The sequence below is a fragment of the Rattus rattus genome, chromosome 2, assembly GCF_011064425.1.
Source record: "Rattus rattus isolate New Zealand chromosome 2, Rrattus_CSIRO_v1, whole genome shotgun sequence".
Lineage (NCBI taxonomy): Eukaryota > Metazoa > Chordata > Mammalia > Rodentia > Muridae > Rattus > Rattus rattus.
This window is the reverse complement of record NC_046155.1, coordinates 118,781,889-118,808,824: the sequence shown is the minus strand read 5'-3', so window position 1 is coordinate 118,808,824 and position 26,936 is coordinate 118,781,889. Positions and strand designations below refer to the sequence as shown.

Sequence of the window (26,936 nt, the reverse complement as noted above, 5' to 3'; positions counted from 1 at the left end):
CCAGAGAAATGCGTTCATCAGAGTCGGGCCTGGAGGCCGCGGTGGGGGATGGGGAGGCCTGAGGCTGGCAGCCCCAGGCTATTCCAGGTCTCCAGTGCTTCCGACATTTCCACACGCTTAATTCTATCTGAGCGCAGAATACAATGAGGTTTAGCCTGCAAGGCGCAAAGTGCCACTACAGACCACGGTGCTAACATATACGAAGCTGCCTGCAGAGAACAAGGCTGCATAGTACCCTAGAGCCCAGGTGTTCCAAGCTTTCTAGCGTTGAGGGCCACTTGCAGGAACCTTGCAGAGCCCCTAGGAAATGAAGCTCATCACAGTGAGCGGCTGGAACCGCAGAGCAACCCACACGGGTGGGAAAGGCCCGAGCAATACACCGAGCTGTCCACCAAGGACGCTCCTTCCTGACCTGGGTCCCCTCGCTCGCCTCAGGGACCCTAGGCAGGCATGGGCCTTCCCCCCCAGGTGGCGTCTAGGCCCCAGTGAAACAGTCTGTCAGCCCTACCCGCCCAGCGTCCAGTCACCGCTCCCCGAAACCTGAGGTCAGAGCTGGAGGCCACGCGAACCCATCTGCAACCCGACACACCCCCGAGTTTGGGCACCTGGCCTTGCCGGCTGAGAAAAGCTGAGAGACAGCCTCGAGGCCACATGAGTGCGTCTCGCCAGGCCGCCGACCGAGGAGAGCGGACGCCGCCGAGGACTAGCAGGCTCCACGCCTGCGCCCCCTCGCGGGCTGCTTGACTCCACCTCCGGGCCCGCGCCCCCAGACCCGCGAGGCTCCCGGGGACAGCCCTCGAAGCCCCGTCACACGCACGTGCGACCTCACCTGGTCCGGTCCACCCTCAGGGCTAGGGCTCCAGAAGCAATCGAACGTGTGAAGCCACGTGACTTCCCCGGGCTCCGAAAGCGCGCGGCCCGCACGAGGGGCCCGAATACTCAGCTTTAAAGGAGCCATGTCGGCGCCGTCGTGGCGCGCCTCCCCCAGCGCGGACCCAGCCTGAGGGGGTCTCCGCTGCTCACTGCGCCGCCCGCAGCGAGCCGCTGGCCCCTGCCTCCTGCGGGACGCCAAGGCGACTCTCGAGAGACCGGAGCCGCCGGCACTGCCGGCCGCTCGGGCTCTCACGTGCGACGGCTGCGGGAGGAGGAACTGTTGTGGGCGCCCGGGCTCCCGTCCGCGCCGCCAGCTCCGGTCTGGACGTATGTTCGAAGCCACCGGGAGCCTGCAAGCGCAGCTCCGAGGCCCCAGCGGCCGCCCCCGGAGGGCCGCGGCGCCTTTAAGCCCAAAGGCCTGAGTCACGAGGAGGCTCCCTGCCCCTCCCCGCGCGCCCCACACCGCTCCACGAGGCCCACGACCGCGGGCATGTGACCGGCGCCCCGCCCGGGACGCTAACCCGGGCGGCGGTGGGGGCCTGTGAGGCAGCGAGACTGCGCGCGGACCGTTAGCTGAGGCGGCAGGGACAGCAGCCCCGCCCGGCCCCGCCCCGGCCCGGCGGCTCTTACCAGAGAGAAAGCCATGGGGTCCGGCGTGGCCCTAAGGGACTGGCGGGCGGGCCGGCGGGTCTGTGCGGCGCGGGACGCGCACACACGTGGGCACTATTTTTGCAGCGAGCGGCGCGCGACTCCGCACCCCGGCGGCTTATAAAGCTCCGCGGCGCTGGCCTGATGAGGAGCACCTGTGTCGGCCCCGCCCGGCCTCGTCCCCGCCCCCGCCCCCTGCGCTCCTTCCTGCCGTCCATACCGGCGCTCCACCGCCCACCCTGGGCCTGGGGGTCCGAACCCCGGCTAGTTCTGAAGCTCGAACCGATGCAGGCCACCGCTGCCTCCGGGAGTCCGAGGGTTCAGGCCTGAGCACTCCCCTCGCCCAGTGACCCTGGCCAAGTCACTCTCCCGCAGGCCTCAGTTTCCCTACAGATTTACAAGACCCTGCGCTGCAGCTGCGCTGGTGACGTGCGGCCCCCTTAAAACCGTATAACCACGCCTCTCCTTTTCTAGTGACCTCTCCGGTGGAAGCCCCGTTGCACCGAACCCAGCCCCTCCACCCACCCCCACCTGCAGCAGACACGCCCTCACTTCAGACCGACTGCAACTGCATCTGGAGCGAGCTGGAACTGGGAGCGCAGGCGTCAAGGGATTCGGGAAAGTTCCGAAGACAGCAGTGATCCTCTTCGGATTGCAGTTCCCCTGGGAAACCGCTTCCGACGCTCCCTCCAGATAGGATAGGACGCTTTACTGAGAAAATTCGGGGCAAGAGATCAGGGTGAGCTGAGCTGTTGTTCAGAAAGGCGTCATGGGCCAGCCAGGGCTGGACCGGACCGGAAGCCCAAGCGAGCGCAGAGGCGGAGATGGCATTCCGGGCTGGAGACCAGGGAAGGCGGAGAGGGAGGAATGCACTGAGCGGCTCAATCTGACTAGGACCAGCTAATGCGTGTTGATGCCACAGGAGGGAAGCCGGAGCCCGGTTTATGATGGGCTTTTATTCCGCAGCTAGCTGGAAACTAGTGAATGGTGAATGGAGCCTGGAAGTTGTCAGGTCTCTTTTAAGGTGTTGCTGGAGACTGGGAGGTTGGAGATAAAGGCACTGGAGTGGATAAGAAAGAGACCAGAGCTTATTGGACATTTCTAAGTGTGTTATATGTTATACATTTTATTCAGCATGCATTATACTCAAGGTTCCTCCTGACAGGTGGGGAAGAAGCTGTTCGCAACTTGCTGGCAGGTTTATGATGCAGGAAGTTTCAGCCCAGGGTATTAAGAAAGGAAGCCTATGGCCCTAGTCTAGTGTAATGTTTGGAGGAGAAGATGGGGAAGAGAACGGATGCTGGAGATGAAGTCCAGAGGGAGCTGAATGACAGCGAGAGCTGGTTAGTCTCCATTCTGGGGTTGTTCCCAAGAGTTGCTGAAGTCCTAAGCAGAAAGGGTGGTGAGTATGGAGAACCCATCCCCTTAGGAGCAGTCCAACTACAACCCCATCTTGGCAGCATAGGCCTGATACAGCAAACCTAATATTTCTTGCTTTTCTTCTCTTCCTATTCTGAGAGGGTGCCATACCAAGATGCTTATGACATCGGAACTGTGAGGCTGTGCGAGATGCTCTGAAGGCCCAAGGTACATCCAGAAAGACTGATAAGCCATCCCAGGTGGCATAGGCCCATTACTGCAACACTATCGCAGAAGAGGCAGAGGGAGGGGTGCCTTGCATTGGAAGGCAGTCAAAAACTACAGTCTGAGGAAAGTCTGCCTCAAATAAATGAAGAAACACATAAATGGAAGGGGTGGCTTAGCTGATAGGCATCAGGTACCTCTAAAATCTCTCATATGAACCATAAGTCCAAGGACCATGCACCTTAGTGGCTGCCAATTTGTGGTCCTTCACATCCAGTCCTCCCTGGCCCCAAAGTTAAACAAGGTAAGAATCTAAGACTTGAAATGGTTCTTAAGGGCCTATGGGAATACATATCTGAAAAATATAGTTTCAAGCTCCTGGCTTATAAGAAAGTAACTTCGAACACCAATTTCTGCTGCTACATCACCATCCCTAAACCTAGCCGAAGGTGGTAAGAATGGAGTATTTTCTGGGCACTCAACCATGTGCTTAGCACACTTCTAAGAGCTGTGCTTGTGTTAGCTCGTTTTGTAGAAGTAGCATGTTTGGCTTCAGCTGTTTGTGAGACTAAGGCAGGAGAGAGGATTGCAAATTTAAAGCCAGCCTGGACAACTTAGCCTGTGTGTCCCCACCCTACACCCCCTCACCACACTCCCAGACTCGAGTAGAGTTGGGAATATAATCAGTGGGTGTGCTCGTCTAGTACATACAGGACTCCGGGGCCAACCTCCAGAATTCTACAAAAGAAAGACCCCTTGCCAACAGGAGCAAATCATGAACTCAGACCTATGGTTTTCCATTTTCATAGTCAGAGGAAAGTAAAACCTCTGGCACCTCCAGCTTCCTTTCATATTTTACATTTATCATTTACTAGCGTGATATGGACACAAGTGGCGGTCAGACGACAACTCGCAGGAGTCAGCTCTCTCCTTCCACTGAGTGGGCAGTAGGGCTTGAGCTCAGGTCATCAAGCTCCGTGGCAAACGCCTCCACCTGGTGAGCCGTCCTGCCCTGCCTCACCCCACCCCCAGTTTTTGAACAGGTTCTCAATATGTTTGTAGTCTACATTGTCCTGAGTCCTTGATCCTCCTGCCTCAGCATGTTACAGTGTGTGTGTGTGTGTGTGTGTGTGTGTGTGTGCAGGCGTGGGTGTGTGTGCACAGACACTATGAATTTTTTTAAAGTACAGAGGATCAGCCCCACCCTTATTATATATAAATGTAAATTTTAAATAGGTTAAATATATAAATGTGAAAAGTTGTTTTGGGATTTTAAAGAGAAATATAGGACAACAACTTTTTTAATTTGTTAAAGTCTAGGCTCAACAACCAAACTATTTTAATTTGTTGTTTTGGTTTGTTGAGACAGAGTCTCACCATGTAGCCCAGGATAGTCTTGAACTGAGATTCTCTTGCTTTTCCTAAGGTAAAATTCAGAGAGTTATAAGTCTGTGCTATCTGGCCTTGGAGGAGAACATTTTTATTGCCTCAGTCTGTGGACAAATTCTTCAAATTAAAAACAATAATAAAACATGAAGATGATAAGTTTGACCACAATATAGTTTAAAACTTTATGAAAATATATAAAACTGGAAATGCGTACCAAGTCTTCACAGATCTAAGATAGCTTGGATATCTAAGAACTTCTATTCTCCACAATGCAGTCAATCAATATGTTCTGTGAGCAAAGTTCCCCAAGATCAATACATAACTGTGTATGAGTGTTATGTGTTTATGTGCACATGAGCATGCGTACTTATGCAGAGACCTGAAGTTGACACTGAATGTCTTCTTCTATGGCTCCACCCCTTCCCCCTTTAAAATAGTGTCTTGGTGAAATTGGAGGTCACTGTTTTGGCTAGACTGTCTAACCACTGAGTCCCTGGGATCCGGCGGTTGGGTTTCTATGTGGGCGCTGGGGATCCAAACTCAGCTCCTCAGGCTTATGTGGCAAGCCCTTTATCCAGAGCTATTTCCCAATCTTTCTGTGTGGATATTTCTTAGAAATTTGCCTCTCTCCTCTGTCAACCTGATTCAGAGGTAAAAGTGAGTCTAAGTCCAGCATTCAAGTGGCTCTCGATTGGTGGATCAATCTCAGACAAAACACTGATCAAAACAGAAAGCCTAGGGGAGACTCCAGGGCCCCCAGGCCCTGAAATCAGCAGCTCCAGCTGCTGTCTGGTGCCACCGTGCCTGGCAAGTCCCCAGAGCCAGCTGCTGTCTGGTGCCACCGTGCCTGGCAAGTCCCCAGAGCCAGCTGCAGGGCTGTCCCCTGCTACTGCTTTTGTTCTCTTTCCCTAACAGGAGGGCCACACCTATTTCACTCTGGCATACTTCTGAACAGATAGGCACTTAAGAGACAGGGCCGCAAGGACATACTGCAAGAAGCTAGAGCCCTGGGCACGGGTCAAAAGCTTTGGTACTGTATCTTAAGCTACCTATGCCTGGAGGCTATTCTCTACAACCCAGTCAAACACAGTGTTCTGTAAGGAAAGTATCCCAAGATAAATACCCACCTTGAATAACAGTGCATGTTCTAGTCCCACTTGTGGGAGAGGGATGGTCAGAAACCCCATTGGAATAGTAAAGGTTCTGAGAAAGCCTGTAGGAAATACTTCATTTAAATTGGCAGTTCCTCCTAAACTTATTTCATCCTAATTTTTTGGGGGGTGGGGTAGAACACATGGTGATTGATTCCCTGTTGCCTCTCACCAGGAAAGGCATTAGGGAAGACCACTAGGTTTGTCACAGGTGTGAAGGCTCTCATCTTCACTATTCTATATTAGCTTCCTGAATTCACAATGCATACTCACAAGTGTCAGAATTGGTTACATTTTTTTGTTTTACATATTTACTTATGTATCTGGGGGGAGGGGCACAGCACAAGTGTGGAAATCAGAAGACAACTTGAAGGAGTTGATTCTTCCCCTCTGCCAGGTGGTCTTAGGTCATTGGGCTTGGAAACAAGCCCCCTTGTGTCCTCAGTTATCTGACTGGCCCCAGAATCTGTGAACAGGATCCCGAGAGACTGTGGACAAGCAGCTTGAGAAGCATGGCTGTGCCTCTTCTGTTCCTCCTCTACAATGGCCAGTTGGGTCATCTCCCACGCTGGGTCAGCGTGCTAGGCCCTCTATCCAGCCAGACACAATGGATGTTATTTTATACTGTACAACTATATTTGGGGAATTGCCCATATGATGGGTCCTTCCTACCCAAGAGCTTATAAAGGAAACCAAAGCAAATTGCCAGCCATCAATGGGAACTAGGCTCTGTTCAGACATCAGAGGGAAGGAAGTGGAAGGATCCCCAAACCCACACAAATACTGTATCAGTGTGGCAGCCTACATGTAATACCATCCTGGGAAGGTGAAGGCAGGATTCCCAGAGCAAGCTGGCTGGGAACACTAGCCATGCCAGTGAGCTCTGGGTACAACCGAGATATCCTGCTTCAATGAGTATGTTGGAAGAATGAGCAAAAATAATTGCCAACATCAACTTCAGGTCCCAACCTGTTCATACATGTACACATGTATGTGTACACATGCCACCATGTGTCTACAAATGCAAATAATGCATCTCTCGCATACACACACACACACACACACACACACACACACACGGGGGTGGGGGGGTGGGGAGAGGCAGGCCAAGAATTGTTTTTTAAAGATGATAATGTAGCTTTGGATTTGTTATGTAGGTGAAGATAGACTTGAACTTCTGATCCTCCTGCCTCTACTTTGCAAGTGCTGGGATTCCAGGCCTATGATACAACACCCAGTTGAAACTGGAATTCTTCCAGCTCTGCCCACCCATGCCTTCCTAGATGTCTCCTGCTAGAGATACCTACACACTCCTGCCTAGAGGTGGTCAGGTCAGGTATCAACCAGCGTCTCCCTGAGAGCCATGAATAGCTTCTCCTACAAGATCACAAGGGTCAAACAGTCACTCATGGTAAATCTTCCCCCAACACCTTAGAAGGAAGGTGAGCCAGAACTAAGGGAGAGAACGCATTTTATTGAGATTTGCTACATAAGTACATACAGAAAACTGAGGAGAGGGGTTGATGAAGGAGCAGCTTCTGTCTTCCTCTGGGAAGTCACTAAGGGACCCATAGGAAGCAGGTGGGAGGGAGACTGTGCTCGCACTAGGTTGAGGTGAGGGGAGAGATCGGGCGAAGATGAGTGGGTAACCGTGCTGAGCAGTCACTGTGTCAGAGCCTGTATCACATCCTTCACCAGCATGGTGCCAATCACCATCTTCTCACTGTTGACAGTCAGCTGGGCAGCTCCAGTTCCCCGGGCATCCAGAGTCAGCAGGACCAGACTCCCACTAGTCAGCGTCCTCCCTGCAAACCTAAGATGGGAGCAGAGGAAAGGGTGGGGGAAGAGCTGCCAACGGTAACTGTAAGGAGCTCAGCCCTGGGGCCCTCCTTAAAGCCAGACCCCAGCAGAGCCTGTCTCTGCCCCTCTACCAGTACCTGTACTCATCAGATGCCCCACAAGGAACACGCCCTAGGTTGGCAGTGGCGGTCACTTTCTGCACCACCATGTGATCACTCCGACAGGTGTCTGGCAGTGTAAGCTTCTCTGTGATCTCATTCATTCCTGTCAGCTTTCCTGGGGGCAGAGATCATGATGAGGGCAGAAGCTGTGGCGAACACTGGCTAACACCTGCATCAACTAGCTGAACATTCTCATCAAGTTCTCCAAGGCTCTGCAGGTCAGAATCACCCTCATTAGCTTCTGAAGGTTCCCCCTTCCTCTCTTACTTCAGGAAATTGACACGCTGCCCATTTCTCTCACACTGTCCATTCTTAGTAGCATCATCTTGTCACTGTACATGACTCTGCACATGCTCAATCTACCCATTTCTGAGAACTCCTTTCTGGAAAGGAGACTGTTCCTCATGCCGGTGCACTGCTTCCTCCCTGTTCATGGCCAGGGTCCTCCAAAGAGGATTCTAAAACCTCCCTCAAGCCACTGCCACTGTCCCTTCTCTCCCTGAGGTTGTCATGGACTCCGGCATGCCAGATCTTGGATGTCTTTGGTCATTACAGCCATGTGTACCCTTAGCCCCTTTCTGCCTTGCCATCCCTCTGCTCATTCCCTTCCCCCTGTAGAAGGCAGATTTTCCTTAAGGCTCTGCCCTTGTTTCTGATCCCCCCCCACATCCCCACCCCCACCCTCGCCACCACTGCCTCTCTCTGCAGGGTGAAGTCACTCATTCACAGCTGCCATTTCCACCTCTTCGCTTGTGACTCTGGCCATCAGGTGTTTGCTAAGCATAGACCCACATATCCAATCACATCCTAACACCTTCCAAAGCACACCTCAAAATGGCCTTTCCCCAAACTAACCAGGCTCTTCTCCTGCCTGCCTTATTCATTCTTCTAGATTGGGGGCTTGACAAATTTTAGAATATAAGTCAAATTTAGCCCATTAACCAAGTGTTTTTTGTTTGTTGTTGCTGTTGTTGTTTTTTTTTTTTTTTTTTTTGGTTCTTTTTTTCGGAGCTGGGGACCGAACCCAGGGCCTTGCGCTTCCTAGGTAAGCGCTCTACCGCTGAGCTAAATCCCCAGCCCCGCTGTTGTTGTTTTTAAGCGTTGGGTGACAATTCAAAAAAACAGCAAGCAGTTCTTGAAACTTGAAAATTAAATAAAATTGAAATGTCCCATACTTATCAACAAAATGTTATTGGAACATAGCCACACTCATTATTTGTTCTACCTGACAAATAATAGCAAAGCTAAGTAATTATAGCAGAGACCACATGAGCCTCAGAGCCTTAAACACTGACTTTATGACCCATCACAGTAAGCATTCCCAGTCCGCTCTAGGTGGAAAGTTACTGTTCACTCCATACCAAGCCAGGGATCCCCGCCTCCTCCCCCTGCCAAGCATTCACTCCCACTCCAATCCTCCACTCCTTTCTCCATGGCTCCGATCCTACCTGGCCATCTCTCATCAGATCTGCTGCAATGGCCTTATAACTATACTATTTACCCACACCCCAGTGAAGGCCAGGGGCTTTGTGAAGCCCTGTGTCTCTTCCCCTGCGGGGAGGCTATCACCCCACCCATTACAGGCTTTCCACTTTTAACTGTTGAGTATTACCAGGCTGTTCTTTTGGGAGCAGGGGCCAGAGCCTTCCCTGGCTCCTCCCCTACCAGGAAATGAAAACTAGTATCTTCCCCACACACCCAGTAACTTCAGGGACTCCTTCTCTGTCCTAGGAACTAAAACAAACACACCACTTCTAGTTTTGTTCTTAGTACTCCCCTGTGATAGGGACACCCATGTCCTAAACAGAATTGCCCTGACATTTTCCATTCCAACTTCTGCACACACTGTCTCCCCAACTGGAATGTGGGTCTGGACTGTATGCAAACTTTCCCAAGCTTCACCACAAGTCTATGTGAGCAGAAGCAAAGCTACTGGGCCTCCCTCTGTCTAAAGGGCCATGCTCCTCCCACATGTTGCAGCACTGCAGAATAGTGCTCCAATCTACCACAGGGAGCACTCACCCTGTTCCTTCTTGAACTCATTCTCACTCATAAATACAGGGGCCATCAGCTCCCCGACAGGTGGCTGAATGGAGACATAGAACTGTCGGGTTTGGGTGCTGGGAAAAGCAGAAGGAAATGAGCAGAAATGAGGCCAGCATCCACCCCCGCATTCCCATCCTATTTTGAGGCAGGGCATAGAGGCAGAAGAGTGAGGTAAGACCCAGAGCAGGGACTGGCAGTCAGACCCATAGAATTCCATGTGGCCCACCTACCTCCAGCCCCGGCTCCGGTTCTCTCAGACCCTGCCTCTCTCCACCCCACCCTCTCACTACTTGCATGAGCTGGGTACATACCACAGCTGGAAGTTGGCTGCCTGGGTTGAGTCACAAAAGTTAATGCCCATCACAGTAGTAGTGGATTCTCCAGGTGCCAGGGACTCTGAGTGATGCAAGAAAAACAATGAAAGGACAGGAAAGGCCACCATTGTCCTAGAGCCCTGCATGGCTCCAGTTTTCCTCCTGAATCAGACCACACCAGCCTTCTGTGGATTCCTGGCTTTTGGGGCCCATGGAACCCCTCACCCGCTCTCAAATTTTCTCAGAGACCTCCTATCCTAATAGGAACTTGCTTATCTCCTAGTCCATCTTATCTACCATGATAGGAGTCATAGTAGATGCCATCTCTGTTTCCTTATAGCAAGGCACCTGGTTTGACTCCAAGAGGATATCAGCACCTACAGAAAGACTGAGTCTGCCCAGGGGCCGTCTCCTCTACCCTGCCCAAGGCCCTCTGTACCGATTTCAGGAAATTCTTGAATGCTGATGCCAGCAGGCAGCTTAGGAGTGCCCACATGCAGCCCCTTGATGGGAGTCTCGGAGTTGTTGGAGAAGTAGATATGCAGAGACACCATGTGGGGATCCCCAGAGAAAGGCTGGCGACTGAAGGCATAGTCCACAGCCAGTCCCTCTCCAGCTACCCGGTGCAGCAGCTCCTGCTTCCCAATGCTGGACACTGGACTCAGCAGCTAGAGAGGAAGACAAGGGACGTGGGGGAGAAAAGGCAAAGGATTGTGAACCCCAACCCTGTCTTACCTAGAGCCAGCCTGAAAAATTTGGACCTAAAGGTGTCCCAATCACTACATCCCGGGTTGTTCCACACAGGACCACACCGCAGAATACAGCAATTAGTTGAGTCCCTCCCCCAGCTCACCGAAGGCACCAGAGACGAGTCTGTGAGTGTCAGACCTTCCAGGTCAGCAGCCAAACTGGTGGACACAACCATGGGAGGAGACACAGGCTGGACACTAGGAGGGGTGACTAGGAGGGGAGAGGGAAGAAGAAAGATAACTAACGAGGAAGAGGGAACTGGGCTTGGCTTGACTTGAGAGGAGCCCAGGGCTCAAGGAGAAGAATTCAGCACCGTGGACAGCGAGACACAGAGCCTTCCGGAAACTAGGTAGACCCAGGACAGACAGCCCAGATCTCAGCCTCTTAAGTCACACTGGGCTCCCTTCCCCCATGCCTTCTACCACCCAGACTCACAGTCCTCTAGGTCAAGCAGGGAAATCTCCTTGGCTGCAGGGGCGCTTTTGCTGCTGGGAGGCTGAAAGAGAAAAAGTGGATAGGTTATGAGGAAGAGGAGCACCTTGGCTTTCTCTGGGGTGGTGGGAGACACACAATCTATTCTGAATGGAGGGGAGATGTCCACGCATAGGGTAGGAAGACGCTCTTACTGTTTTCTTCCTCCAGGAGGCAGGCTCCACCTGCTCTTCCTCCGACTCCGATGTCACCTCAGACTCAGAGCTACTACTGGAGTCACTGCCCTCCTCCGAGGATGAGCCTTCCCTGTGTCCCTCTGACGCCTTCTTCTTCTTCGTCTTCTTCTTCTTCTCACCTTCCTCCTCACTCTGTTCACTAAAGGGGGTGGAAAGGTGAGGCTACGGTTCAGTCTGGACCTTGTCTCATAGAACAGGGAAAGCCCTGAAAAGTGGAGGAGGGAGGGGAGACCTTGGCCCAACCAATTCTGCATCTAGCTCCCTATCCCAGCCCCAGAGGAGCCTTACGCTAGCTGGTGCCATCTCAGGCCCCAGAGCCCTGGTGACCTCTCTCTGTCACTCCAATGACATCTTTAAGACTCCTAGGCTTCAGCAGTCAGGCAGAGCAGCCATCACAGGAGATGACCCAGAAGGTGTGCAGGCCCCAGCACCTCATGGTAGCTCATAGCCTCCCAGAAGACTGGCTCGCTTTTTTCCAGAACAGAACCCTGGCCTCCCCATCTTACCTCTCGCTGCCTTCGCCTTTCTCTTCATCGTCATCTTCATTGTCCGACTCACTGCTAGACTCCCCAGAGCCACTCTCACTGCTGCTCTTACTCCCCGACTCGCTCTCAGACTCAGGCTCTATGGAGGAAGTGTGTCAGGCTTCCCCGCTGCATGTGAAGCCTCCCACAACAGGAGGGGCCTTTCCACTTCCTGTGTAGGCTTTTCTGGGTCTATGGGAGTTGTTTGGGTTCCCAGCTCCAGAACTGAAGCTCCCATTTCATTTGACCTGCCCCAAAGCTAGATGCCAAGTGAGACTTCAAAAAACATGGAAGGACCCACCCAAGTGTTACTTGCACTGTACACACGTATGGGAATGGACAGCTGGGTTCACACAGGCTGTGATTTGTCAGCAAGTGCATACCCTTGGTCACTGACCACATAAACACACACTCAGGCATGCACAAAGGCAGGTCCACAGCTCTACCCCTCTGCTCACCGCTGTCTGCAGACTCAGTGGGGCCAGACTCCCCCTCAGAATCAGAATAGAAAGGCTTTTCCTTCTCCTTCCTCTTCTCCCGATTTGAGCATTTGGTCCATTCAGGTACCTGAAGATATTATAAGTACAGGCCTTTGTCTATTTGTAAAGTTTATTTGTCTTAACTCATCTAATAAATATACTGTTTATCTGTAAAAAAAAAAAAAATAAGTACAGGCCTTTCCTCGTGGTTGGAGGACAGGGAAGGGATGTGCCTAGCTTTTGTAACCTATTACTATATCCCTTCTTGGCACCCCACTTGGGAATGACCCCCAAAAAGGAAACACTGGAGAGGGACAGTCCATAAGGAGAGGAGTAAACTGTTCATAGCCGTGATAGCACCCAGACATGGAGAAAAGGATGTGGGCACAGCACACAGGGAGCGAGAGGAGAGTACACAGCACACAGAGGGGACCTCAGTGTATTCGCCCAACAGGCCCATGTGGGTCTCAATAAGGGAGAGATCTTCTTCCTGTGTGTGGGGAGGGTATCAGAACTGGGACAGCAACACACGCACACACACACACACACACACACACACACACACACACACACACGCCAAAGCTGCTGACCTCCACATTGCGCACAGATGGATCTGGGGCTTCCTCTGGCCAGTCTGGGAGCTCCTGGTAGCCTGTAGCCTTTGCGTTGAGTAGGTGGGACAGTGAGCCCAGTTGGAAATGGTCCCGATCTGAAGACAGGTTTATAGGTTAGACTAGTAGTGGCAATGAACGATGCTTGGGGCAGGGGTATTTGTTTCCTGGATGAAACTGGGTGCTAATTCTAGTGAGGATCCCCCAGCTAGGCAAGGGATAGTGATGGTTACATCCTCTGGTGAGTCCTGTGCACCCTGACAACACATCCAGGCCTACATGCTGTGAGAAAGACAGAGGACAGGGCAGAGGACAGAGGGCAGATAGACTGGGAAAGCAAGGTGTCAAGAGAGGCAACTCAGTGGCCAGAGCAGCTGCTGGCCTGGCTGCTCAAGTCTCTCTGTGGAGGCCACAGTGTGACTGTGGCTCCTCTCCTGAGCACAGGCAGGAGAAGGAAGTCTTACATGGGACACGGTGTAGAAGAAGCAGGCCGGGCTAGCCAAAGGTGAGGAGAAGGTCTGGAGGAGCTCTAGATTCATGGGGATGGATAGGCAGTCAGAAATAGGTGGGAGAGTCACAGCAGAGAGAAGGAATAGGAAGGGAACACAGCCATGAATGAGGATGGCTTCAGGGCTGCCCTGCCTCCTGGGACAGTTACATCATCATCCTACCTCAACCCTTGACACCCAGGGGAGGAGGGAAAATGCAGAGGTACCAGGAAAGCCAGCTTCTGTTCAGGAAGCTCCTCTCCTGGGTAGGCCCTGGCTTCATTTCCTAGGGCTAATGAGGCAGCTGAAGCAACCTCCCCTCCCAGGCCACAACTGTGAGCAGAGGCTGGGAGCCTGGAGACGAGGGCTTGGGCTGGCTTCAAGTGACTGCCCATGGTGCTGGTAACCACATCCTCAGGACCGCTAGAAACATGTCCCTTTCTTTGGCATGTTACTTCACTACCTGCCTTCCTAGGTCCTTGGCATCTAATATCTTGGTATAGAATCCCAAGTCCAGAGCCTGCTCAGGAGGGAGGTGGAAGAGGTGCCTAAGAAATGGAGAGGAAACAAAAGCCCCACGTGATGAGGAGAGCAGACCCTCGAGAGAGGCAGAACCAGCCATGAGTGTGGTGGAGACTGCAGGTGAGACAGCACACCAGCTCTACACACAAAAGCTTAGTGCCTGACTGAAGTTCAGCCTCCTCGGTGGAAGGCCTGGGCTCTGGGCCTGGCCACTTCCTCCCTCTCTCCCCAGTCATTCCCCCAATTCCCACTCCCACCTTTGAAGGATGACTCCAAGATAGGGGCTGGCTTAGGGGCCAGGAAGAGCTTCTTGGCATGGCGGCTGAGGGCACCACCCTGCTCTGAAGGAGCGATGAGCTGCCGGGTGAAGCGGGCTCGATCCCGGATATCATAGTTTTGGTCGTACTTGGCCAGACTCAGCACATACTGAGTCAAGAGCTTGGTCTGAGGAGAAAAGAGAAGGTGACACCTCAACAGAGGGTGGGGGACCCAGGAGACTTGGAACAAGCTTTGTTCAGCCAACACAGCCAAGCAGAGCTTCTTCCCTTTGCATATCATTCAATTCCTCTCCGCCTGCCTTAGTTCTAGCTTCTCCATTTCAGCATTCTGGCTCTGACTTCTGCCCCCAACTACCACAACTGCGTTGGGCCAGCAAATGAAGTTGCTCTCTCCTCCCTGATGGTCCTGGACTCCATTCTTCCTCTAATTTCTGGTCCTCACTGATCCAGGCTAATCAACCTCTTTATTCTGGCACTGTGCTATATCTGTGGCACCCAGGCTCCATCATCCTCAGAGAATCAAGACAATAAAGGGGGGAGTAAACAAGGGGCTCTTTGACAGAACTGTCAACCCACAGAGCAGCCGAGGGGATCTCAGAGATGCCAGGCTGTCCCCTGAAAGATTCTGACAAGATGGAAACCAAGTGTCTCTGCCTCTGACTTGCTGAGCTCATACGGGGCCCACAGTCTACAGTGGAGTGGCTATATGTAAGGACCAAAAGTCTCGAATATCGCCCCAGTCCATTGCACTGGGTCTGTGTGTCAACCTGGCACGAGCTGGAGTTATCCCAGCAAAGGAGCCTCAGTTGTGGAAATGCCTCCATGAGACCCAGCTGTAAGGCATTTTCTCAATTAGTGGTCAAGTGGGGAGGACCCAGCCCATTGTGGGTGGTGCCATCCCTGGGCTGGTGGTCTTGGGTTCTATAAGAGAGCAAGCTGAGCCAGCCAGGGGAAGCAAGCCAGTAAGAGACATCCCTCCATGGCCTCTGCATCAGCTCCTGCTTCCTGACCTGCTTGAGTTCCAGTCCTGACTTCCTTTGGTGATGAACAGCAATGTGGAAGTAAGCTGAATAAACCCTTTCCTCCCCAACTTGTTTCTTGGTCATGATGTTTGTGCAGGAATAGAAACCCTGACTAAGACACCCATGCTGCCTTTACATGATGACAGTGCCGGCTGCCTTCATTTCTGAAGGACTTTCTGTTGCCAAGTACTGTGTCAGGTGTCCCCCACTCTCCTGTCATCTCTGCAATTCTAAGGGCATAGAGAAAGAGAATCAGGAAGTGGCTTCTCCAAGGTTAAGGGGGGGCCAATAGGTACTGTATGTATCCAGCATCAGAAACCCACCTGTCCCCTCCCTGTCAGTGCCTATGCCTTTGATCCAGATCTCTGTGTCTCCTGTGACAAAGATCATAAACCACCAAAAAGCTAACATCAGAGCACCCACAGGAACCAGGGACCAGCTAACACCACAGAACCTACAGGCACCAGCAAGACAGAGCCTGGGAATGACTTAGGTTCCAAAAATTTTTGATGATATCACATCCAACCAACCATGGCTCGAGTGTTAACCCTGCTGGCTATCAGAACTGCCCCATATCACTTTGGGGACCCCACTGGCCTCACTCTCATCTACACTATGTCCTCCATAGACTCTGATGCCCCACATTCACCTTCCACCACAGCACCACTCGCGATTCCAGCCCGATTCTCCTAATACGACGGGATCAGAAATGGGAACACGGGATGCGCCACTGCAGTGGACCACGGGCCTGCCTTTCCTGTCTGACCGTCTGAGCAGCAAATATTGTCAACGTTATGAAGATGCAGCAGCGGATTCACTCCCTCCCCTTCCAGTTTAGGACAGAATCTTCTCTTACGGGCTTCAGAGGTGGCTGATAACAGACTGTCTCCTTCCCTTGCCTCACTCGAGAAAAAGCACTTAAGGACTAGATCCATCTGTTCACAGTCCCAATTCCATGTCAACAATTAAGGCAAGAGGCTGGTGCATGCGCTGACATACTGCAAAACTGTCTGTAATGACCCACCATCCTTGCTCACTCTAAAGAGCCATTCCTCGCATTGCAAGTCCAAACTGTATCATGTAACCCCACCTCACAATGTACTAAAATTGTCACACATGCGCGCGCTCTCTCTCTCTCTCTCTCTCTCTCTCTCTCGCTTATATCCATATAAGCACATAAAATAGATTAATTAGAGGTCGTTCAGGAGAACCTGTGAGCCATGTCAGTACACCAAGAACCCTAAAAGACCATTCCAACTGTCAGGAAAGAACACTATGAGACACTCTCAATAACCCGTGTCAACATTCGTGCTAACTGCCACCCAAGGTGACTATTCAAGAAAAGCTAAAGTACATACTCTACCTAACCCTATATAAATCCTATAGCCCAGACCTCAAAGCCCATCTCTGCTGGTGTCCGTGCTTGTTGTAATTTGTATGTGGCATGAGCAAGGCCTGAGACTTTGGAATGTGGCAAAGATAATGAGCATAGAGATGCATCTTGCCCTAGAGACACTGTCCCTTGTTGCCCTAGAGACACTGCCCCTTGTGGCTTAGGAAAATTAAGTGGCCACACTGGGAGGCTCACATAGAAGGAACTAAAGGCAGTCTCTAAAAATTGAGAGTTGTCTCTAGTTGACAGCCAGCAAGGAGTCAGGACCTTGGCTAAAGTCACAGGCAATGCTGACTGCAGGTGAGCAGGGAAGTGAAACTGTCCTCAACAAAACCACCAGGTAAAAACCCAGCCTTGGCCTCTACTTCAAGGACAGCCTTGCACAACAGCAAACTGTCATACCAGGTTCCTGACCCACAAAACACTCAAAGAAAAGCCAGGTGATACTGGTGCACAATTTTAATCCCAGCACTTGGGAGACAGAGGCACGAGGAGCTCTGGAAGTTTGAGGCCAGCCTGGTCCTCAGAGTAAGTTCTGGGACAGCCAGTGCTACAAAGAGGAAACCCTGCCTCAAAAAAACACAAACACAAGCAGAAAAGAAGAAAATAGGTGTGTTATCTTAAGCCACTAGGTTGATAGTAACTCATTGTAAAGCTATGGGAAACTTAAAAGTATTAAAATGTGACATCACAATGCCTATACCTAAGGCTCAGGGAACGTCTAGAAAAGAGGGCAGATGAATGAATGAATGAATGAATGCACATGCAGTGCATTCTATTCACAGTCCCAATAGTTGGTGGTCCTGCCTCCTTAGCTTGAGTCCCTGGCTAACAAACATCAGCCTCTCTGAATCAAAGTACCCATAAAGAAATCAGTCGTAGGGGTTGGGGATTTAGCTCAGTGGTAGAGTGCTTGCCTAGCAAGCACAAGGTCCTGGGTTCGGTCCTCAGCTCCGGGGGAAAAAAAAAAAAAGAAGTCAGTCGTTACTACCCACCATGACAGCGACAACTTAGTGCAGGCAGGCCCACCCAGGCTTATGAAGAACACGGTGGCCTTAGAACCCTGGCTTAACCCTAGGCCTGCCAGACTCCCCACTACCTGAGCACTGATCACACCCCTCTCTGGTTTGTTCCCTTTGGATGTTGGGAATTGGACCCAGAGGAATGGAATTTCATGCATGTTAAGCATGTATCGTCAGCCCTGCTTCATTTTTCCAAGTGCTCCTCCAACCTGCTCCTCACTCCCTTCAAACAAAGCAACATGCAAGCATTGGCTTCCCCAGGCTGCTTCTCCACAACACCAAGACTCAGACTTAGTACTTCGTTGCCTCTACGTGTTATTACTGCCCTCCCGTCTGACTCCTGACAAGAGTCCTGGCACCTGGTGGCTCAGCCTATCCCAACTCAAGTCCCTGGACATGAATCAAAGATACAAGTTCTGTGACCCTGAGACTACCACAGGAGAGCCAAAAAGCCACTTTTAGGGTACACAACAGTCTCGGACCAAAGCTTTAATTTACGGCTAATCCATCCATCCAGATATTTTCCCTTAAAGTATCTGTAAACTTGTTCTGTACAGGGACAGAGAGTTTAGGGTTTGTAGAGCATGAACACTGTTTCAAGTGAACATGCTCCAACCTAGAACATTTGTTTAAAAAGAAAACAAGCCACAGGCCAGATCCGGCCTCTGGGTTAGGAATCCCAGTGTTGCTGCACTCCTCTGTTGTTTGGAATCTCCAGCTCCTTGAAAAGCTCAACACACTGTGCCTTGTTAGAATTCACTGGAGCTATCTCAGGGAACGCTGGATACCCCATGGCTCTAAGCACCACAATAGTCTAGTTTGCTTGAACCACATCCTTAGCTATAGTATCTCTCACCATTGTTTACCTCTGAAAAGGTCACCAACAGCCCCCAGGCTGGAGCACAGCCTTGACCCTCAACCCTGGCACAGACAGCCCAGACATCAGCAAACTTTTGGGAAGAAGTACAATCCACGTCCCCTGGAATACATGTTCTCCCGCCAATGCCCATCAGTTAGCTCCATCAGCACGATCACATCAAAACCCACGTTCCAGAGACGACAGATAAGGACGCTCTCTAACTTTAAGACATGAACACTCACAGTCTCACAACAGATTCTTCAATGGTGACCCCACTAGAGTCTCAAGTATACCTATGGACCCTGGGGTGGCAATGGTTACTTGGAAGACTATCTACCTATCTTGATATACCTTTAACAAAAAGAGTTCAGACCTGTTGGGGAAAGCCACGAGAATGCTGCCCAGGGCGGCAGCTCTTGGGGTCCAGAGAAGGCTGGTGGGGATGTCTCTCACTCCTTACCTGCTTTGAGTTAGTCAGGTACAGCTTGGCTGCCAGGTTTATGACCTGCAGCTTCACGATGTCCTCCTCTGCTGTGAAGGACTTGGCCATTTTTCTCAGGACATCAGGGGCAATCTTGGGCACATGCTCACAGTACTCTCCAATGAGCCAGAGGATGCTGGCCCGTGCCATGGGTACCTGTGCATACGGACAGGCGTTAGGACTAGAGAACACATGTTGACGGGGCTGGGATGAACCGCTGGGGGAAGGGGATGGCGGCTTATGCTGGCCTATTGTCTTTTAGGTGCCTGAGGGTGGAGGCGGAGGGGTAGAACAGATTAAAAGATGGGACTTTTCATATGCAGCAGCCCCTCCTCCACACGGTCAAACAGAGTTCCTAAAGTTAGCCACGGTTTTCTAACTTTATTGCTGTACTGCCATGTCAGTCTGCCTGAATCTCCAGTAATGGCATTAGGGATATTTCAACCCAGCCTCACAGCAAAAACACAAAGGATTCATCAGTCAGCCATCCTTAGTCAGAGTGTTGGTGGGAAAACGGAATGGTGGGAAGGGCTAAAGAGCTCTGTGAGGGAGCTTCATGGGGATAGTCTTGAACGTGGTCACGCAGTCTAACCTCTCTCCTTCTCCCTGAAGAAGGTCCAGTGCCCATTTGGAATTTGATCTGGGTGAAGCTAAAGCACTGAGTTACAGGTTCTTAAAGTCATGGGCACGCAGCTAGAAAGACGTCTCTGAAACTAAGAGCACTTGCTGATCTTGTAGATGACCCAAGACCAGTTCCTAACACCCACGTTGGGCTGTGCACAATTGCCTGCAACTCTAGAGTCAGGAATTCTGAAACCACTGGGCTCTACAAGTCACTGGCACATCTGTGCACATACCTCTCCAACACACATACACACACACATGCACACACACACATGCACACACACACATGCACGCACACACACACACACACACACACACACACACACACACACACACCCATGAGTTTAAAGTAAAATAAATCTTTAAAAGGACATTGGCTGGGTGTTAGTAGTATATTCTTTTAATCCTAGCACTCAGGAGGCAGAAGCAGACAGATCTCTGTGAGTTCAAGACCAGCCTGGTCCACAGAGTGAGTGCCAGGACAGACAGGACTACACAAAGAAACCCTGTCTCAAAATAAACCCAACCAAAACGAAAAACAAATATCAGGGGGATACTGTCAGGGTTGCTCCCTCACCTGGATGTTGTCTGTGAGTTTGGCCAAGTGTTTGATGATCTCGCCGTGCTGCGCTGGCTGCATTTGCAGCAGCTTCTTAATGACCACCACTGACTCGGCAACCACAAGCTCTAGGGAATGGAAATGAGAACACAAGCCCCAGACTAGTCAGATGGCCACACCCAGTTCTCAGGCAGCCCTCGGTTACAGCAACACCTGCACACTAACTGAAGCAGACAAACCAAAGGTTCACATTGTACCTAGACACTCAAGGGGATAACCACTGGCCAGCGAGGTCAGGCATGCAGGCACACAGACACCACCAAGATTGGACACTTCTCCAGGCAAACACTAACTAACCATCACGGTTGGACAGAAGCTGCACCAAGCCATTGAGGCAGGTGTCACGGACTCGGCCTATGTTCGTTGCACATCGTCCGATGGCCTGGATCGTGGCCGCCACAAAGTCTTTGTCCATGCTTCGAATGTAGGTCTGTGGACATCATGACACAGTAACATCTAGTAAGTAGTGACCACACAGTGAAGAGTTGAAGGGTGACCTTCAAGCAGTCGAAGACTGTAACCCCCCTCATATGATAACTCATTAAGCCTTGGGGGACAGTGATGTCTCCAAACCACATCCAGGGCCTAAAGCCAACAGAAGGCACTGAAAGGGGTCTAAGGAAACATTTCTCCAGCTTTGGGCTCTTTCAGAAAATGAGACCCAGCAGGGAAATTCTCACTAGATGCAGGGATCTGTAGGGCACCTCTCCGGGGCCTGGGAGCTAGAGGTTAGCCCGTAGCCTGTACCTGGAATTCCCGTAGAACAGTGGGGATGTTGGTCTCGTTGGCCAGATTGGTCAGCACTTCCAGCTGCAAGGAGAGGTAGAGGGGCAGAAAGTGGCCAGTGTGGCCAGCAGGTTTTCTGGGATTTTATTGCAAACAAACTTTACAGACTAAGAAGCAATACTTAGGACTGTTCTGCCCATGCTTAGAATGACGAGGAAATGCTAGATCATGAACCGTCTTCAAAAACACGAGAAGGTCGATTTGCCTCCTCAGTGAGGTCCCTGACAAAGTACAGGTAAAGAATGGTCACACTGCCTCCTCCCTCCACGGAAAACTATTCCTTTGAGGACAGAAACCAAGGATGATCTGTGAATCTCTAGATGACCTGACCGTTCCTGCCTCAGAGTAATCGCAAATGCTGTTCCATTTGTATGGAGCAGTTCTTCCCATTCCTGACCCTGTACTTAGGTAACTCACATCCGTTTATCAGGTCTCAGCTTGGACTCCATCTTCCCAAGGAATGCTTCCTTGACCCAAATGATGGTGGCCCCATTCTAACTTAAAAAAAATTGTTTTTAATTTTCTGTGTATTGTTTTGTCTAAGCACCATGTGCATGCAATGCCCGCAGATGTCGGAGGAGGGCATTGGATCCTCTGGAACTGGAGTTACAGGTGGTCATGAGCCCGCATGTGGGGGCTAGGAATGGAACCCTGGTCCTGTGGAAGAGCAGCCAGCGCTCTTCAGCTGAGACACTTCTCCAGCCCTGATGTCTATTTATATTTCTCTGCACTCTTCGCTCTTGACATATTTCACAGATGGGTTTTCTCCATTTATCTTGGGATTAACTGCTTACTGCCTCTTTTGCCCCCCAACAAGACCACAAGCTCAATAAAAGCAGGATCTCTGACTCAGTTCCTTCACCTTGAATCCCTATGCTAACACCTGTTTGTTGCTGCTGTTTTGAGACAAGTGTCTCAAGTAGTCCAAATTGGCCTTGAACTCCATATGTGGCCAAGAATAATCTTGAATTTCTGATCCTTCTACTCCCACCACCTGAGCGACAGGATTATAGGCTACCTCATCCTGGTCATGGGATGCTTGGTATCAAACCCAAGGCCTTGTGCATATAAGCAAGGACTCTCCCCAGACCCCTTGGGTCCCTGGATCTAGTAACAGAAGTAGCAGCAGATGTGCTAACAAGTGAGAAAGTTGGTCACTGTTCGATGCCATCACTCAGTAAAAAGGCAATAGAATAGGAAAGGAACAGAGGCACAGGCTCTCAACACTGCCTGTTGGTGTATGTGTTCCAGAAAGTCTGAAGGGGCAGGTATGTGAGAGGCAGAACTGCAGAGTATGATGACTTCACACTAGTAACATCACTTCCTGGAGTCTACAATTTAAAATATAAAATGTAAGTGATACAGACTTTTGGGGGTGATTATGAAAATTAAGTTATTCTGGGAAGTGTCTGGTGCATACCACGCAGTTGTGTAACAGTTTCCTCCAAGATGGAAACATTCCACCCTGCTGGAAGCTCCTAGAGCAGGAAGGTAAACAACTCACAACAGCCTCAAGAAGTCCCTGAAACTGATCAGATTCTCTAGGCCCCGCCCTTCCACAGCAAGCGGATTAAGAGAGGCTGAGCTGCCAAGACTCAAAGGCAGCTCTAACTAAGCTGCAAAGTAGACTCTCTCAGCCAAGCCGAGCTGCAAAGACTCTCAGACCAGAGGAAGCAGCAACCTGTGGAGCTGCCTGCAGGCTGTGCTGTGTGCTCCAGGTTCCCAGCTTTCCTGAGCTGTCCTCCATGCTGAGGTGGGCCTTGGTAATGCAGCCATTTTTGAGTGATTTCTGCTCCTGTAAGTAACCCCTCACTCCATACTCTTATAAGTAACGCCCCCCCAAAAAACCCTCATTGGTTCACCCAAGTTGGACTTGGGTAGTATCCGTACTTTGACTTCCTATCTGGGGTTAGTAGGCATGTGCTGCATATCCCCAGAAAAACATGTGTCAGGCTGATAAGCCAGGGGTAGTTTCCCACCACCTGAGCAAACACTTTCAGCCTAGAGATGTGCGCTGCTCCACAAAGAGGCAGGTGCCAATGTGTCCAGTATCAGTTAATCCAGCTAGTAGTCAGCCAGTTTAGCTGGAATCAGAGCCAAGCACAGTCTTGCACTCACCTTCAGGATCTTGATCTGGGTAGGATCCGTGGACCTAATGTAGAAGCTCTTCAAGTAGGGTTCAAACATTCCCTGGCAAGAGAGAGTATTCCTGGGGCTCTCCACCACAGTCCTAGATCTGCCTCTTCCAGAGACATCTGCCCCTCCCACCACAGACCCCACGACCCTTCAGCCTCAACGCTGTCATCTTTGCCTCAAGTTCCCCATCCATCTTAGATCTGACTTTCTCTTTAGGCATCGCCCCCCCACCCCCCACCCCCAGTGGCCCCTTCAGAATCTAGACCCTTCTGGTTTGCGTTTGGGACTCTTGAAAAACCTAGACCCTGCACACACAGGGTAATTGTAATTCCCCCATCTTTCCCTACAACCCTGCTCGTCCCACCCCAATTCCCACCAGCTCCCACAGAGCCCGCAGGAGCCAGACCTTGAATGCATGCTCACCCTGCGCTTGATGGACATGGTGGCCACATTCTGGAGCACTACGTACTGCACCTCGCTGTGGAGAGGATGAGTTAGAGGTTAGAGGTTTCTGAACCCCTCGGATGGGGCCAGGGGCGGTGGGTCGGGGAAGACAGGCTAGACAAAGAGTTGGGAGGAAGGAGCTGATGGGAGAAAAGTGGGATCTGGTGGCGGAGGGGGCGGGGCTTCCCGCACCTGTGGCTGCGCAGCAGGCGAACGAGAGCCTTGGCGATGACGCCCACCTCTGCCTTGGGCGCCAGGTGGAAGTAAAGCTGCGCCACCGCCATGACCACGGCGGCGCTGCGGCTCTGCAGTAGCGGCTTGGTGTTCCGCAGCAGCAGCCGGTGATCTGGATCCATTACATAGGGCTTCCGAGCAGGCAGCGCCGCAGTGGCCGCTTCCTCTGATCCAGGGCCTTTGGCCTCGTCCTCCTCAGAGCCATAGAAGGCCTTCTCGGGATTCTCCTCCAACAAAGACTCCTGAAAGAGATACGGCCGAGTGTGCGAACATCTTCCCTGGATGACCTCCCGCCCCTCCCTGCAGGGCTGGGGCCTCGCGCTTACGTTCTGCGTAGGGCTCAGGAACTGCGTTCGTGCATAACGCGTGAGCATGCTGATGATCACCACCTGGCCCCACTCCTCCACGTCGATGAGCAGGTTGCAGAGCTTCCGGTAGTTTTTGTGAATCAGGTCGATGCGTTCCGGACAGACCTCTTCAAAGGCCATCACTACACTGCCTGCCACCAGCTGGAGAAGCAAGGCAAGAGGATGTGAACGGGAAGGGTGGAGGACTCGAACCCTTCCCACCACTCCTCGTCCTGTCTTCCATAATACCCACCGTGGTCTTGTCTGCCAAAAGCTTCTCAATGACTTCTATCAGCTGGTCCTTCTGATCAGAATCCAAACTGAGGGAGAAACAGTCGCTGGGAATGTCTTCCCTCCTGTCCCCAGGTTCCCCGACAGCTGCCCTAGCCATGCTTACACACACACACACACACACACACACACACACACACACACACACACACACACACACACACACAAACACGTCAAGAGATAAGAGTCCCCATCTTCGGCCTGTATTTCTCAGATCCCTAAACTAATACCAGATGAGAAGCAGCCTGCAAGACCGTGGTAAGGTCAGGGGTGGGCTGGGAGCTTAGGAACCCAGGCCCCTGGAGGACAAAGGGCAAAGCTGGGGCACACCTGTAGAGTTTGGGGATGGCATGAGCAGCTGTTTTCCGAACGTAGGGTGACATGTCCGAGGCAGCTTCCTTGATGGCTAGCATCATGATAGGGACTATGATGGGCACACGGATGCTAGAGAGAACACGAAGCGCACTGGCCCGGATCAGCTGGTTGGGATCCTACAGGCAGAAGTAGAGACAGAGGCCTGAGAAGGCATTATGTTCCCTAATGGGAAGATCACACACTTTGGGGGATTACCATTCCTGGCTCCTACCATCAGAACATGCTTCCCTACCTCCTGACCTCCTAACCAGGACTAGCTTGTGTCTGGTACCTTGGCGTCCTGCATAGGTTCCTCTGAAATTGAAGCATTTCATCCTGCAGGAAAGCTCCACTTCAAGAGCCTGAAGCTGGCCACGTTGACTAGGCCCCTCCCAGCCAGAGCAAGCTAAGAGATGCTCTAAGAGATGCTCAGCTGCCAAGGCTCGGAGGTGCTAAGCCGCAAAGTAGACTCTCAGCCAAGGTAAGCTGCAAAGACTCTGAGACCAGACCAGCTGCCTGGGAAAAGCAGCAACCCATGGAGCTGCCTGCAAGAGCTTTAGACCAGAGTCACCGGGAAAGCATGCTGTAGCCTGCTGAGCTGCCTGCAGGCTGTGCCGTGTGTTCCAGGTTCCCAGCTTTCCTGAGCTGTCTCCCATGCTGGCTGGGGTGGCCTTGGTGATACAGCTGTCTTTGAGTCACTTCTGTTCCTATAAGTAGCCCCGATAACACTTATTGCTTCTCCATGTTTGACTTGGAGGGTATCCATACTTTGGTCTGTCATAGGCTCCCTATCTAGGATGAGTAGATGTGTGTGTTGTGTCTCAGCAGGGACAATGTTGTTGAACAACACTAGGGGCCATCACCTCTTGGCTCTGGCTGCCAAAACCAGTGTGTCAAGAAGCAGCTTTGTTTAAGAAAGTGTAGAAAACTTTAGAACTTCCATAGCTTCTCAGAGACTTTTGTAGGAGCCAGCATCTGTCTGTGTCTGCAGAGCCTGCCAGATATAAGCTGCTCTCTTCCAGAGTTCATTGGTCCTCGCCTCTCCCCCAATAGCCTATCAAAAGTTGCCCTTCTCTAATATTTAAAACCCACACATAGGTTTCTCCAGTTCAGGTGGCATCCCATCATGCCTCACAACAGCGTGCATTCTCCTGCTCTGATCTCAGAGCTCTGCACTATTCTTCTCACACTGGTTATAAACCAATGGTTCTCAACCCATGGGTCTTGACCGATTTCACAGGGGGTTGGGAGAGTTTCCACATGTCAGATATCCTGCATGTCAGATATTTACATTATGATTCATAACAGTGGCAAAATTAGTTATGAAATAACCACGGAAACAGTTTTACGTTTGAGGGCTACCACATGACGGCACAGATTTGGAAGGTCGAGAACCATTTCTGGAAAGAGCTCCTAATCCTGCAGAATGGTAGACAAGTGTGCTGGACTACGACAGGAAGTCAGCTGTTACCCTGATTCCTTTACTGAACAAAGAGACCTACAAAACCAGGTGTGAACGTGATGGCAATCACTGCCGAAATCCTGGGGTTGGTTTTTTTTTTTTTTTTTTTTTTTCTTTTTTTGAGCTGGGGACCGAACCCAGGGCCTTGTGCTTGCTAGGCAAGTGCTCTACCGCTGAGTTAAATCCCCAACCCCTGGGGTTGGTTTTTATTTTTATTTATTTTTTTTTTTTTTGTCTTTTTTTTCCGGAGCTGGGAACCGAACCCAGGGCCTTGTGCTTGCTAGGCAAGCGCTCTACCACTGAGCTAAATCCCCAACCCCTGGGGTTGGTTTTTAATGGTGTGGTTTAACAGCATTATTCAAAAAATGGGAGCCCGTATTTTTCTTAGACAAATTGTATCACATCAACCACTAAAACTCTGCTGGCTTTGTTTTACCATTTTTTTTTTTATTTTATTTTAAAAATGATCGCAGGGACAAAAAAAAAATCCGTTTTCATTAGAGGAGAGGTAATTTAGCCTGGTAGATGCTATCATTGTGGCTCTCAATTTCAGCAAGGCATTCTGGGAGTCTTTCC

General features: G+C 51.3%; 2 protein-coding genes across 7 annotated transcripts in view; both read right to left on the bottom strand.

Annotated features, from left to right (window-relative positions):
• Cpeb1 (cytoplasmic polyadenylation element binding protein 1) overlaps window positions 1–1,943 on the bottom strand; it is a 103,765-nt gene extending 101,822 nt beyond the window's left edge. For 4 of the 5 annotated variants that reach the window (XM_032893321.1, XM_032893323.1, XM_032893324.1 and 1 more), the window contains exon 1: window positions 830–1,034. In XM_032893321.1, coding sequence (XP_032749212.1) covers window positions 830–958 — 129 coding nt within the window. In that variant the 5' untranslated portion in view covers window positions 959–1,034. Of the gene's footprint in view, window positions 1–829; window positions 1,035–1,503 lie in introns of those variants that run through there. The other variant, XM_032893326.1, reaches the window with a different exon arrangement.
• Window positions 1,944–7,100: 5,157 nt separating this feature from the next.
• The window catches only part of Ap3b2 (adaptor related protein complex 3 subunit beta 2), a 33,521-nt gene continuing 13,685 nt past the window's right edge, over window positions 7,101–26,936 (bottom strand). Inside the window, exons 5-26 of one of the 2 annotated variants that reach the window (XM_032893319.1) lie at window positions 24,875–25,035; window positions 24,507–24,573; window positions 24,233–24,415; window positions 23,865–24,148; window positions 23,652–23,706; window positions 23,211–23,282; window positions 21,054–21,116; window positions 20,604–20,736; window positions 20,265–20,374; window positions 19,043–19,219; window positions 14,266–14,452; window positions 12,978–13,096; window positions 12,367–12,475; window positions 11,891–12,008; window positions 11,343–11,523; window positions 11,152–11,212; window positions 10,820–10,926; window positions 10,406–10,634; window positions 9,964–10,048; window positions 9,629–9,726; window positions 7,583–7,721; window positions 7,101–7,458 (exon numbers count right to left, since the gene is read on the bottom strand). In XM_032893319.1, the coding sequence (XP_032749210.1) occupies window positions 7,308–7,458; window positions 7,583–7,721; window positions 9,629–9,726; window positions 9,964–10,048; window positions 10,406–10,634; window positions 10,820–10,926; window positions 11,152–11,212; window positions 11,343–11,523; window positions 11,891–12,008; window positions 12,367–12,475; window positions 12,978–13,096; window positions 14,266–14,452; window positions 19,043–19,219; window positions 20,265–20,374; window positions 20,604–20,736; window positions 21,054–21,116; window positions 23,211–23,282; window positions 23,652–23,706; window positions 23,865–24,148; window positions 24,233–24,415; window positions 24,507–24,573; window positions 24,875–25,035 (2,889 nt within the window). In that variant the 3' untranslated portion in view covers window positions 7,101–7,307. The remainder of the gene's footprint in view (window positions 7,459–7,582; window positions 7,722–9,628; window positions 9,727–9,963; window positions 10,049–10,405; window positions 10,635–10,819; window positions 10,927–11,151; window positions 11,213–11,342; window positions 11,524–11,890; window positions 12,009–12,366; window positions 12,476–12,977; window positions 13,097–14,265; window positions 14,453–19,042; window positions 19,220–20,264; window positions 20,375–20,603; window positions 20,737–21,053; window positions 21,117–23,210; window positions 23,283–23,651; window positions 23,707–23,864; window positions 24,149–24,232; window positions 24,416–24,506; window positions 24,574–24,874; window positions 25,036–26,936) is intronic. The other variant, XM_032893320.1, reaches the window with a different exon arrangement.